The following is a 12,681-nucleotide window of genomic DNA, read 5'->3' as shown; positions in this document are numbered from 1 at the left end:
AGGCCCGCGTACCGGAAAAAAAAAAAAAAAAAATCCAGCCTTCAAATGGTAAATGGACTGTGCAGTCCCTCACATGGATATAATATCTTCAGGTTTACAAAGCACTCTCATAAATACCATCTCAGACTACCCTTGGGGTTGATAACACTGATCTTACTTCACAGATGAAGAAACAGATTCTGTAAGGTTTGAGCAACCAAGTGCCCACAGCTGGTAAGTTACCACTGGGCCTGGAGCCCAGTCTTTCACTCCCAAGTCCAAGGCTCTTTCCACAGCACCACAGTGCCCTTCCTGAGAGGAGAGATGCACTGTGGCTCTCCGGGCTGCCCGAAATCCCACACAGCAGCCTGTGATTAAGCATCTCCATGTGGTGGCCTTGTGACCTTGTTGGGAAAGATACCTTCCCCAAAACTGTACAAGAACATTATGGCTAATTCATGTTAAAAAGGGATAAAAGTAGAGTCAAGGTCAGCTATTCCACTGAAAACAGATACCCAAAGACAGAAAGGGATTCCTTACCAAGGGCTTCCAAGCGTTCCGTTTGCTCTTCTCTCCATTTACGGATACTTTCAGGCTCTGACTGCAATCGATCCACTTGTGAAATAGCTGCATAACTGTCTGTTGGCCCATTACTCTCCTTAACACAAAACACAGTTGTGCTCTATCAGTACCAAGACCTCCTCCCAGAAACGCACTTCACCCAAGTTAGAACCGCTGTTTATGTGCAACACTGATGGCTGTGGTAAACGTAAAGGATTACCTTACGAGCACCACCACCACCTTACGTGCCAATAGGGAGCTTTCAACATTATGCACTCAATCCTTGCAATCCACAAGGGAGCCTGAGTAGTTCTTATCCTGTTAATAAATGGGACATGAGTGGGAGATAGGAAAGCTGGGGAAGTGAGTAATGGACTTACTAGGAAACAGTGTGATCAGTTTTATTTTCCTTACTTGACACAGAGATTGTGATATCTTCAAAATAACAAAGGTAAATACACAGCACGGCAAGGCCTAGAACCTGACACTTCTAAATGTTATTATACAATACAGGGAAAAGTACACTTCATACCACCTAATCAAAATATAGTGAATTCTAGGAAAAAGAGAGTCCAAAAGAAAATGTATAGTTACTACAGTCACACCAAAGAAAATAAAAAGGCAGGCCAATGTTAGTCACAGTGTATGGGGAGGGGAGGGAGACACACAGGTTCTTTACAGTGGTTAAGATTTGGAAGCTAATAAATAAATTGATAAAGATTCAAAAAGAATCTAATGTTTATAAAATTATTTCACCTACTGAACTAGGGAATATTACCAGTTTAACTTAACCAGACTATAAACAAAGATGGAAAGAAAATTATTTACAGCAGTATTTATTAGTAACTAACTTATTGTTAGTACTTTCCATGTTTCAGCCACATAAAAGCTTTATCTCCCAAACACCTTGCAAGTCAAGTTTTTATTCCCATGTCAGCAGTCGGGGGATTAAACTGAGGCGCAGAGAAATGACATGTCCAAATTCACAGCTAGTAAGGGATAAAGCCAGGACTGATCCCCATTCCATCTCACTCTAAAGACCAAGCTCTGAACCAGGGACTGGAAACTATAGCCAGCTCGGCCACCTGTTTTTGTAATTAAATTTTACTGGGACAGAGCTATGCCCATTCGTTTACATACTGTCTACAGATGCTTTCATGTTACAGCAACAGAATAGGTTGACAGAGACCTTATGACCCACAAAGCTTAAAATGTTTACTATCTGGTCCTTTACAGCAAAAGTTAGTCCACCTTTGGCTTAAACCAATTAGACTAATCCCATCCTTCCTGACAGTTAACTGGTTGAAGGGTGGGCAGAAACCCAGGCAGAAGCAAAGCACCACGCTATTTCCCCAGGCTACAGTGATTACTTCCATCTGGTCAAGAGGGAAACATAGGACTTTAGTTGAGTGGTTGGGAGAAACCTCCATGTTATTCTAGATAGTATGACATGCACATGTGAGACCTGGAAGTGCTGTAGCCATTCTGCCACCGTCAAAGAGTATAAAACTGCACACTGAGCTGGCAGAACCAGAGTCCTAGAGGAACTGAGTCGGAATCCAGGTCCGAGGACCCCTAGCGTATCTCAGAGTTCTTTCAATTATATGAGCTAGTGAATTCTCTCTATTTAAGCCAATGCAAGTTGGGCTGGTGACCAAAAACTCAGGGATACAGAGGGAAAATAATGGTAGTTGTCACAAATACCAGCCACCCCCCACCCTCAAGACAATCTAAAAGCTAAAAGGTTCCAATGCTGGCCCCACCACATACTACCTTTGTTACTTTTAGACTCCTGGTTTAACCTCTGTATGCCTCAGTTTATTCATCTGTAAATGGGAATAACAATAGTTCAGGTCCCTCAGATTGTTGTGAGAATTAAAGAAAATTCAATATAAACAGTGCTTGACACTACATGGCACAGGGTTTAAATTAGCCGCCACTGCCACTGCCACCACCACTGCCATCATCATGAAGGGTCATTTCTTGAGAATAAAGTTCGTAACACTAGGGCCAGGTCAATCACATTTTAAAAGACTACTCTATCAATGTCACCTCTCTTCAAATCCTTCCACTTTGGCAGGTAACATACCAGTTACTAATACATCCAGGAAAGTCAAAGGAGTGGGGTCCTTTCCAGGTCAGTCAATTCAAATCACAGGAAAGGAAGACTCTCAACACTATCATGCAACATAATCAGAGTACTCTGTACCTGGTAGTATTCGCCATTCATGATTCCTTCAACAGCATCTGCAAGACATAAGATTTCAATCTGTCAATCAGGGCTGGTCATATGCTGGGCCAAAGGGTTACAGAGTATGACACAGTGCTGTAAGTACTCTAAGTTACTATCCCTGTGCTAGGTACCAGATAAACAATGGACAACTTTCTATTTAATGAAATCAAGATGTGCTTACACAAATGACTTCACCAAAATGTGGACAAATCTGTCCAAAAGCTTTTGATAATTGTCTTCTGGCTTAGAGATAACACTTAGAAGCCCGGCAGAAGAGCCTCACAGAGCAACAGTTTCTCTATGCAAGTTCTAGAGAAGGCAAAGGATAAGGGTGGCCCGGAATCCTTCACAGCGAGCAGAGATATGCAGCTTCATATTTAAACCAAGGTGCTTTCTGGGGGTCAGGACTCTCCATCCTTTGGCTAGAATAGGTTTGGCACCTAAGGGTCTACAGTTGAGACTTCTTGCTAATTCCTCTAGTTTACTTGGAATTAGTCCAGAACAGTAAGCTTTGGGCATACCAAATTAAATCAGTGTTTTCAAGGATGCAAGTTACAAAAACTCAGATTGTATACAATCTGATCTTATTGGCACAATTAATTGTTCATGAGCTAAATGAGAAAGTCCATCTCAGAAATATGAAAAATGTCTAAGTTAAGACCCAGAGATTACCAATCCATACAGTACAAAATGGTGGTCCACAGGCTGAACATATTTTATTTAAAATACAAAGCACTAAATCAGGAAATTTCACAAAATCAGGATTCCCAGTGTGTGTGTGGGGGTGTGCAGACAGAAGATCTGGCAATACTGGGCCTGCATTCCTTAAATGAAGGCAGCCGTTACGTGCAGCATGCTCTGGACAATCTGCCAGTCCCCACTAGCCCCATTTTTTTTTTTTAACCCATTCTGTGTGTCACTAATTCAGTTACCTGACTGGCCCAATAAGCATGTGTTTCTAACCCATGCCCTGACCCAACAGCCGTCACTGATACAGCCTGTACCAGGCTGCACACCAGCCCTTTGGAGTGGCTGCTCTGCCTCCCCTCGAAAGCTTCAATACAGGCACCATAAAAATGCAGCGTCCACCTACATATTCTACGTATTCTCTATCTGTTGGCTGACCCGTATTTACTGCCTACTATGTAGGACTTACAGTATTTTGTCCAACTGTTTTCAAACTATGATGACCATGTTATTGCATGGGATGGGAGAGGGAAGAGGAGAAAAGAGATGAACCTAAAAGATACAAGAACCCAAGCAGTAAAAGGAATGCAGAGCAGCTAGTGTGGGCCACCATCACAAGGCCCTCAGAAACATCAGGTTTTCCTAGAAGCCAGAGGCAGGGTGCTCTCAGTCGCATTCTTTCCTTTGAACAGGCAAAGATTTCATCAAACCACTCCAGTTTTCTTGGTTCCTAACTAATTAAACCCAACCTGAACCACCTATTTTCCAAATCAACCTCGTTCTCTTGCTTCTCCCAATTACCCTCCTCTTAGCTTTGGGAGTACTGAAAACTTTCATTTCCCCAGCATGCCTCCCTGATACCAAAACATCGTTTTAAAAAAAAGGAAAATGGAGACAGAAGAAAATGCCACATAATTTCATTACTCAGCCTATTGGTTTCTATTTTTTTACTTTATCTAATGCATACACATAAAAATTTCTTCCCGCAAAATGACTCCTATAACAGATGCTTTTTAGTAATCTATTCATCTATATCATTAAATTCTCAACTTTTTTAGTATGAAAACACCTACTACTTACTGCTTCCAATGTGCCAGGCACAATGTTAAACACTTTCTATACATTAAGTTTAATCCTCACAACAAATCTGTATGTATCAGCACTTCACAAACGACCTTAAAATACATGTAGGGTTGGTTCCTTGAGAGGTTAAGTAAGGTGTTCTTGAAGGGGCAGATAACTAATGACAGTATTTTCACTCTTAAATTTATTTTTTATGTTTAAGATATATAAGAAAAACATTAAATGCATGTATCATGAGATAATCAGCATTTTAAAAGTGGTGCAATACCTGGGCAAGCAAGAAGTCAGAGGAAGGATCATCTGATAACCTGAGGCATGAAGACAAACCACAGGATCTAAGCACTTACCAACCCATCACAGCTCTGATCCATGTTTCACTTGAGGGTTATCTATCAATCATTTCAACATATTTCTTGTACTTTTCTTAATTTCCTTACTTGTTTTACTCCTATGCTTTATTTGTAAAAGTACAAAAATGAGTTTCTTGTAGTTTTTGTCAGTGGCTTTTTTCTACTTTAAGCTGTTTCTGTGCCACCTATCCCTATCATTTTTAAAATATTCTATCAAGTTTTGAAAATGTAAATTTAGCAAAAAACTAATAAAAGTATTTGCAGGGGGCATATTCAATCCTTCCTCAGCAATAAATTTCTTGACACAGAACCGATGGATCACAGAATATATATTCTAAAGACCTCTAAACACCAGCCATTTGCCCCCTTTGGTCCACCATTTGTATTTCCACCATCACCACGAGTGCCCCATTTTTCAGACCTTCACTGATACTAGAGACTGAGGTTTAGCGTGTTTTAAAATTTTTGCTAATCTGGTATCAGGGAAAAAAACCTTAAGGTGGCTTTGTTGTGCCAATCTTCTGTGAGGTGATCACCTGACATTTGATTTTCTTCTTTACTAAACTGCCTGAGTTTTGCCCATTTTCCTGCTATCTTTTGATTTCTAAGTATTCTTTCTGTATTATTTGTTTTCTCACATTGCAAATATTTTCCCCATTATCTTTTTGTATGGTTTACAATAGTTAATGCCTAGAACTACTTAACTTGTATGAGACACTATCAGTTTTTTTTTCCTTTGTAATTTCTCTGTCTGCATTTATGATGAAGGCCTTTCCTACTCTAAGACAAACATTCACTTTTCTTCTGGTACTTAAAAAAAAAAAAAGCCTCTCTTTAATCCACCTGGAATTTATTTTTTTTGAGTAAAATTTAAAAAGTGAGATACGGGACACGGGTTCGAGCCCTGGTCCGGGAAGATCCCACATGCTGCGGAGCAACTAAGCCCATGTGCCCCAACTACTGAGCCTGCGCTCTAGAGCCCGAGAGCCACAACTGCTGAAGCCCGCACGCCTACAGCCCATGCTCCACAACAAGAGAAGCCACCACGATGAGAAGCCTGCGCACCGCAACGAAGAGTAGCCCCTGCTCACCACAACTAGAGAAAGCCCATGTGCAGCAACGAAGACCCAACGCAGGCATCAATAAGTAAGTAAATACTATTAAAAAAAAGTGAGATAATTTTAAATCTTCGGGCCTACAATGGCTAGTCTGGCCAGGCCTACGTTTTGGTTAATATATTACAACTAACACACCAACTATCCAGTTAATATTTATTTCAAACCAGGGCCACTGTCAGTAGGAGAGACCTTGGTCACTACTCCAGACACAACATCAGAAGCAATCCTCATCCCATAGCTCTTTCTAAGTCACATGTTGCCTGTCCTTTAGGTCTGAAGGCTCATCCAGACTCACTGGCAAGTGCTTTGAGCTTTTATTAGTTACTGTACTACTGTACTGACATTCAACTGGCTCAAATCAAAGGATCATCTGTTGCTATGGAAACATGCAGAAGAAAGGCCACCCAGGGCCTTGATTTATTAGGACAACTAAGCTAACCAACTTGATGCCCCAGAAGGAAACTTTCTAGGGCATCTCTAGAACTCCAGACAGAAACAAGGGCCGGAGTAAGTTTCCAGAGGTGAAAGACACTTTATCCCAAACCCACCTTCAACTTCCCATGTTCCCGAACCAATGAAAGTCAAGCAGACCTGGGTCTGAATTCCTGTGGAGTCATGCATTAGCTTGCCACTTTAGGAACCCTGCTTAACTTCCACAACCATCAGTTCTCACCTGAAACAGGATGACACTACCACTCTGCCTGCAGAGTTACTGCATGGATCTGAAAGTACACAGAGAACCTGGGGCACAGCAAATGTGCAGTATCACCAAGGATCATGCATACAATTTCCCCGAACTTCCCTCCACCACTGCTACCAAGAAAATTACTCTCCACCTCCAGAAAGCTTTCCTTTATGTACCTCTCTTCCTCTGACGAGTGCCTCACTGCCATACTCTCTAAGTAGCTCCTTAATCACCTCTCTTAGCCTCCTCCATCCTCAGCCCTCACGACTGAGGGCTTTTCCTCGGCTCTAGACTCGAGCTGCCTCCTTCCTGACCGTTTGTTCTTACTCAGTATCCCCAAGCCACTTCACTCAGCTGGTTACCTCCCACCTCTAAACTAATGTTCTTCTCTGGATGTCCTAACAACTGAGGGCGTCATCCAAGGCTCAGGCCTAGCCCCTCCTCCATGGGAGTTTTCCCCAAGGCTGGGAGAGTTTAGGTATGTTCCTCTCTCCTCAGTCTCTGTTAGTGCCTCCTGCCTATATATCTCTGTACGGTAACGCATCAGACACAGAGCTCCCTCCTAAAAGCTGTGTCTTCAGCACACCCGAAAGACTATAGGCTTTGTAACACCTTTCTCATATAATAACAGGCAGGGACTGTGTGTAGTCATAACATACCAGGTTCTGTGTGTAAGCACTTTATGGGTGCTCTCCAATATAATCCTAGCAATCCTGTGTGGTGTGTATCCGCACCTTTTACAGAGAAGAAAACTGAGGCAGGGCAGTGGCAGCGATGGTTATGTAAGTTGTCTGAGACCACAAAGCTAAACTCACATTCAAGCAGTCTAGGACAGCACAGAATCTTAACCCCTAGAGAGAGAAGAAAAGAGAAAAAGAAAGAAGATAAAGTGTCGAACTAGTGCTCTAATCCTCAAAGGAAGTGCTGAGCATTGCACTTTTTTCTGACCACTGCACTATTACCAACCTCAACTACACTGTCAGAGATCTGGCTTTAAGTCACTAAATGCTTAGTTCACCAAGAAAGTCCTTCCTAGGAACTAAGTCAGCAATCATCCCTTCCTTCCCTTTGCTGAAAGCTTGATGCACAAGGGATCTGTGTGTCCAGCTCTATTCTTTCCCTTTTACCCCTCCCATCACCAAGATCTGCTGGTTCTATACAGGACCCCTGCACCTGACATTTTTGCACATTCCTTTGTATCTACTGTGTGCCAGACATCCTGCTAGGCACCAGGGATACAACAGTGAGCAAGAGTCAACACCGTCCTTCAATCAGGACAGTCTTCTATGAGTCCTGATACCCCCAACTGTCCTCCCCAGGGCAACCACAACTGCCTTTCAGAAATGACAATCTCTTATCCCACGCCACCCCTGCTTAAACAACTGCAACAGACTATGGCACAGCCTAAGGTGGGGGGACTTGGCGCTCAGCTATTAACTTGCCCTTTTTTCTCAAGCAAGTCGTTTCTCTGCAGGACTCAGTTTTCTCCTTCTATTCAATGAGTGAGATAAACGAAGGATCTAAAAATATTACGATTCTCAGGCAAATGCTGAAGACCTCCCGACAACAACAAAGAAACCGTAATCACCTAAAGCCAAATTCATTTTCCGGCCACAGCCTAGTTCAGCCCAACCTGTTTGCTATAAATTGCATTTTCAGGTATACTACCCATTCTCCTGTAAATTCTTACTGGGCAACTGATTTTCTCAGGAGGCAGCATGATGTAATATAAAAATTCAGGCTGCAAACTAGCAGTCTCCCCACCCCCACTCCCCAAACAGGTTCTGCTTGGCTGAAGACTGAGATTTCGGAGCCCGAACGGTTTTACGAAGACCACTCACTACTCTAGTGCACCAAAGCCGCAGTCTCCAATACTCCTTATTACCTCACAGCCCACGTTTCTCTCATTTATGTCACCTGCCTGGCCCCTTAAGGTCTGAGTTTAGAGTAGCATAAACACCTCTATCTGTCCCACCTGTACTTTATTCTCCCTTAGTTGGAACGTTTTCTAAAGAAATGAAAAGCCGCGTCCCGTTTCTTCTAGCTCATTTCCTACTTCCCTATACGATTAAAAAGGTCTCTTAGACTCATCCTTTCCTCCTACCGCCACAATCCGAAGCACCGCACACAGGTAAGGCATTCATAAGTCAGACTGGCAGCCTGCCACGTGCTCGCTTTCTCTTTTTTGCTGGAGCCTGGCTGGGGAAAGGCCACACTACTTTTTCCCTTCACCTCCTGGAAGACCGATCCAGGCTAATCTCAGGTTCTGCTTAGGCAACACTGCCTACCAAAGCTCTTCCCAGAGGAAGGAGAGCTCCGGAAGTCCTAGCAGTGATACGTTCCACAAGCGGTAAAACTCTTGCCCTCTTTGGCCAGAGTTTCTCCAGGGCTAGACCGTCTTTCTCGCGTTCGCTATTCACTCCTCCTTTCCCCCACCTCAGCCAACATTCTGTACACCTTAAGTGCTGAAACACTGAACTGCGTTGCCATTTTCGTTTCTGTCTCGAAAACGATACCACGATTTTTTTTTTTTTTTCCGGGCTTCCTCCCTACTAACTGGTCTGTGTTAGGCTCAGAGTGGCCTTTAAGTCTGGCCAAAGTGCGCCAATGCGGCTGTGCCTCTGAGGCCAGGCTCAAGGCACAGCAAGTGCTCAATGAAAGATCTCTGCATTGAACGGGCTTCTTCGGACTCCTCAGCTTATCCTATTTTCTTGACTTTTCCCCCCGCCCGTGCCCGGGAGCGCTCAAACACACTCACAGAACGGACCAGGCTTGCCGAGCCTGCGTTTCTGCATGACTGAGCCGGGGTCCCGTCTCCTTTTTGCACTCCTCCTTAACCTCTCGCTCAGCGAGGTACATGAGTTACACAGAGCTTCTCAGACCCGCTCCGGGCCGAGTTTGCGGACAAGTGCTCCCGCCCCAAACGCGCCCGCACTCACCCGGACCCCCCGGCGGCTCGCCGTGCGGCTGGGGCCCGGGGGCGCCGCCGTCCAGGATAGCGAAGGCCTCGTCGTTCTCTATGCCTGCAATCTCGCTCTCCTGCTGCGCCAAAAAGGCCGCGGCAGGGTCCTCTTCGCCGGCCACTCCGTTCCCCAGCGCGGGGCCGCTAGCGTGGGCGTCGAAAGGATCTAACTCAGCCATGGCGGGCAGTTCAACAGCACGGTCACCGACGTTGAGAGACACACCAACCGACCAGCCAACTCCGCGTCCGGCAGCGGCCGCTGTGGTGGCGACTGATATCAAGCGGGAGGAGGGAGAAGACGGAAGCGGAAACCCTGCCCCAATATCCGGTCGGTCTAGGCTGTGTTGGAGAGCCGAAAAGGTAATAACCAATCAGAAGACAGAAGTGGTTCAAGAGCTAACAAATCAGCCGGAGGAGGGTTGGGCCCCCGAGTGAAGCTCGTGACTCGGGAAGCACCTACGTGGAGGGTGCTGAGCCTGGCCGGCCCCCGGCAGGCGGAAGTGGTGCGTGACTTAAAGCAGCTTTGCCTGACCCGCCTTTGGGGCTGGACCGACACGGGACCGCCACCTCACAGAGGACTCTGAACGGGGAAGTGAGGTGAAGTTAGGGCGGCGATGATTGGCCGATTGCAGAAGAGTCAAGCCACTTAGGCTTTCTGAATCTCAGTTTCCTCATTTGTAAAATGGGAACAAGAATCCTGCGCTATCTCCCTCCCAGGATTACTGGGAAAACTGACTCCTTTTACGGCTGTGTACTGGCTTTCTAGAAAGATTTTTATTTGTTAACCCATTGACCCAGTCTGGGTTGTTTTCTCCCCTAGAGCCGCCTGACTTAAATGTAATCAATTCAAATACACTCTGACGTTTCTCCCCTATAGTATTGTTATAAAAAGGCGAATATATCCCCTTATACAAAGCCCTTTTGCAGCCAGTACTCTTTTCAGAGCTAGACAGAAGTTTCTAGGACTGAAAAATTCCTTAAGGATCATCGGGTTCGTAGGGAAGCTGAGGCCCCCATGAGGGGTCAGTCCCACAGGGAGTCAGTGGCCAAGAGGGAACCCAGGTCTCCTGAGCAATCCCGAATGGTACTAGCCACAACATCTTATATGTGCGCACCCTTCCCACCTAAGAACAGCAGGAACTTGCTTAGAAAACAAAGTGCTGTCGGTATTTCTTTTAAATCAGGGACATGTTAATAACATGGCTAGTTAATTTTGTCTACACCCTAGGGAGGATAATCCAGTGATTCCAGTTTCTCGTGCTCATGTTGAGGAGGGGCTTATCCACTGGCCAAAAGAAGGACCTTTCTCCTTCACCACCACCACCCTAAAAAGTCGAAAACAGAAACAAGCCAAAAGAACCAGCCAGAGGTCAAAGTTGCCTCCAGAGGTAGTCAGCAAGGGACAAGAAAGTGGTTCCTAAAAGTATACACTGATCTTTGTTGACCCAAAAGGGTAATTGCTTCCTTATAGCATGTATTTACCTTTAAAGTCGTTTAAAGTATGAAGTGTAGGAAAGTTTTGAAGAAAATCATTTAAGAAATTTAAAATTTTAGGGCCCGCACCTGACTCAGTTTCCCCCCTCTTTTTGTTTTAATGCTCATGCCTAACATAAATGAACTCATCCCTAACAGAAATTGGCAACAATGCATCAAGTAGTTTCACGTTCCTCTTCTCTTTGAAACAATATATCCTGCCCCTGTTAGGAGGATAAGGGACAGGGACTACCCTGAGAGGGCCCAAGGAAGACAACTTTTGGTTGCTCACAGCAGTAGTAGCTGAGGGACAGACAGCATTCTCTCGGGGGCAAGCACGTAACTCTGGGGAAGCTGTCCTGAGAGTCACTTGCTAGAGGGGGCACCATCTCTCATCATGCAAAACCAGCAAGTGTTTATTCACTCAAAATTGAGGAAATCAGCTGCGGTGTTTAGGGATGACTTCACAGGGGAGGTGGCTTGGAGTTCAGTTATGATATTTGGGTAAGGTTTAGAAGAGTTACTCCTGGCGGCCTAATGTTACAGTTGTGCAAGGTTTCATAGCTTGGCATGTCTGGGGGACAGAGAGTAAATTCGTTTGGCTGGGCCTGAAGGGCTTAAGTAGAGGAATAATTGAAGGTAAATATGGAGACATATGCTGGGGTCTTGAATGCAGTCCATGCTAAAGAGGCTTATTAGCAATAGGAAATTATGGAAGGTTCCAGAAAAAGGAATGCTTTGATCAAAGTGCTGCTTAGGAGGTTAATCTGATCCCTGGGTGCAGGATGGATGGGAACAGAAGCTGTGGGAAAGAAGTTGAGGAGTGGCATGACAAAGGTCCAGGCAGGGCAGTGATGTGGACTTCGATGATCCAGGGAGCACTGATGGGAAGTCCCTGCCTACCACAAGAGGTAGGGACTGGGAGAGTTGCAGGGGGAAAGGATGAGATCATAAATCATACCTGAAATCACCAAAGCCACTAGTTTATGCTCTCTGGGGGAGTTCCATTAATTGCCAGGAGACAGAGAAGAAGATTTAGGTGATATCCAGAAGGTAGCTAGAAGTATACACAAGGAGGGGAGCTCCTGGCCTGGAGTGGGAGAGATGGGGTGAGGGAAGTACTGGGTGACACAGCTGGGAAGAACTCTTGGTTCTAGGGAGAGGCAGAGATTGGACTGTGCAGGGTCTTTCCTCATCACTCTGCCAGAGCCAGACCAAGGGCCACACAGTGACGTCTGATGGGTCTTGGTTGAGAGGTTAAGACACAGACCCCACTCTCTAAAGCCAAAAAGTATCTGATCCAGAAGAAGGGTGGTAAGAAATGCATACAAATTACTCTAAGATAGGTGCAAATGGTGATGTGGTATGGGTGTGGAGAGGGCAGTGGTGAGCAGGCAAAGAACTGAAAAGAGGAAGGGAGGCGAGTCACATTTGGTTGAGAAGTCCTAGAAAAGTTTCATACGGGAGATAAGTGCAGTGTCTATCTCTCATAGCTTGGCATGTTTGGGGGACAGAGAGTAAATTAGTTTGGCTGGGCCTGAAGGGCTTAG

The 12,681-nt window shown here is 45.0% G+C and overlaps 1 protein-coding gene across 6 annotated transcripts in view; it reads right to left on the bottom strand.

The window, feature by feature from the left end:
* The window catches only part of CLTA (clathrin light chain A), a 19,743-nt gene extending 9,718 nt beyond the window's left edge, over positions 1-10,025 (bottom strand). For 5 of the 6 annotated variants that reach the window (XM_007455983.1, XM_007455985.1, XM_007455986.1 and 2 more), the window contains exons 1-3: positions 9,636-10,025; positions 2,750-2,787; positions 520-637 (exon numbers count right to left, since the gene is read on the bottom strand). In XM_007455983.1, coding sequence (XP_007456045.1) covers positions 520-637; positions 2,750-2,787; positions 9,636-9,837 — 358 coding nt within the window. In that variant the 5' untranslated portion in view covers positions 9,838-10,025. The remainder of the gene's footprint in view (positions 1-519; positions 638-2,749; positions 2,788-9,635) is intronic. The other variant, XM_007455988.1, reaches the window with a different exon arrangement.
* Positions 10,026-12,681: the final 2,656 nt, after the last annotated feature.

The sequence above is a fragment of the Lipotes vexillifer genome, unplaced genomic scaffold (assembly GCF_000442215.2).
Source record: "Lipotes vexillifer unplaced genomic scaffold, Lipotes_vexillifer_v1.1 scaffold920, whole genome shotgun sequence".
NCBI classification, from domain to species: domain Eukaryota; kingdom Metazoa; phylum Chordata; class Mammalia; order Artiodactyla; family Lipotidae; genus Lipotes; species Lipotes vexillifer.
Note: the sequence above shows the minus strand (reverse complement) of the source record. Positions and strands in the feature narration are given on the sequence as shown.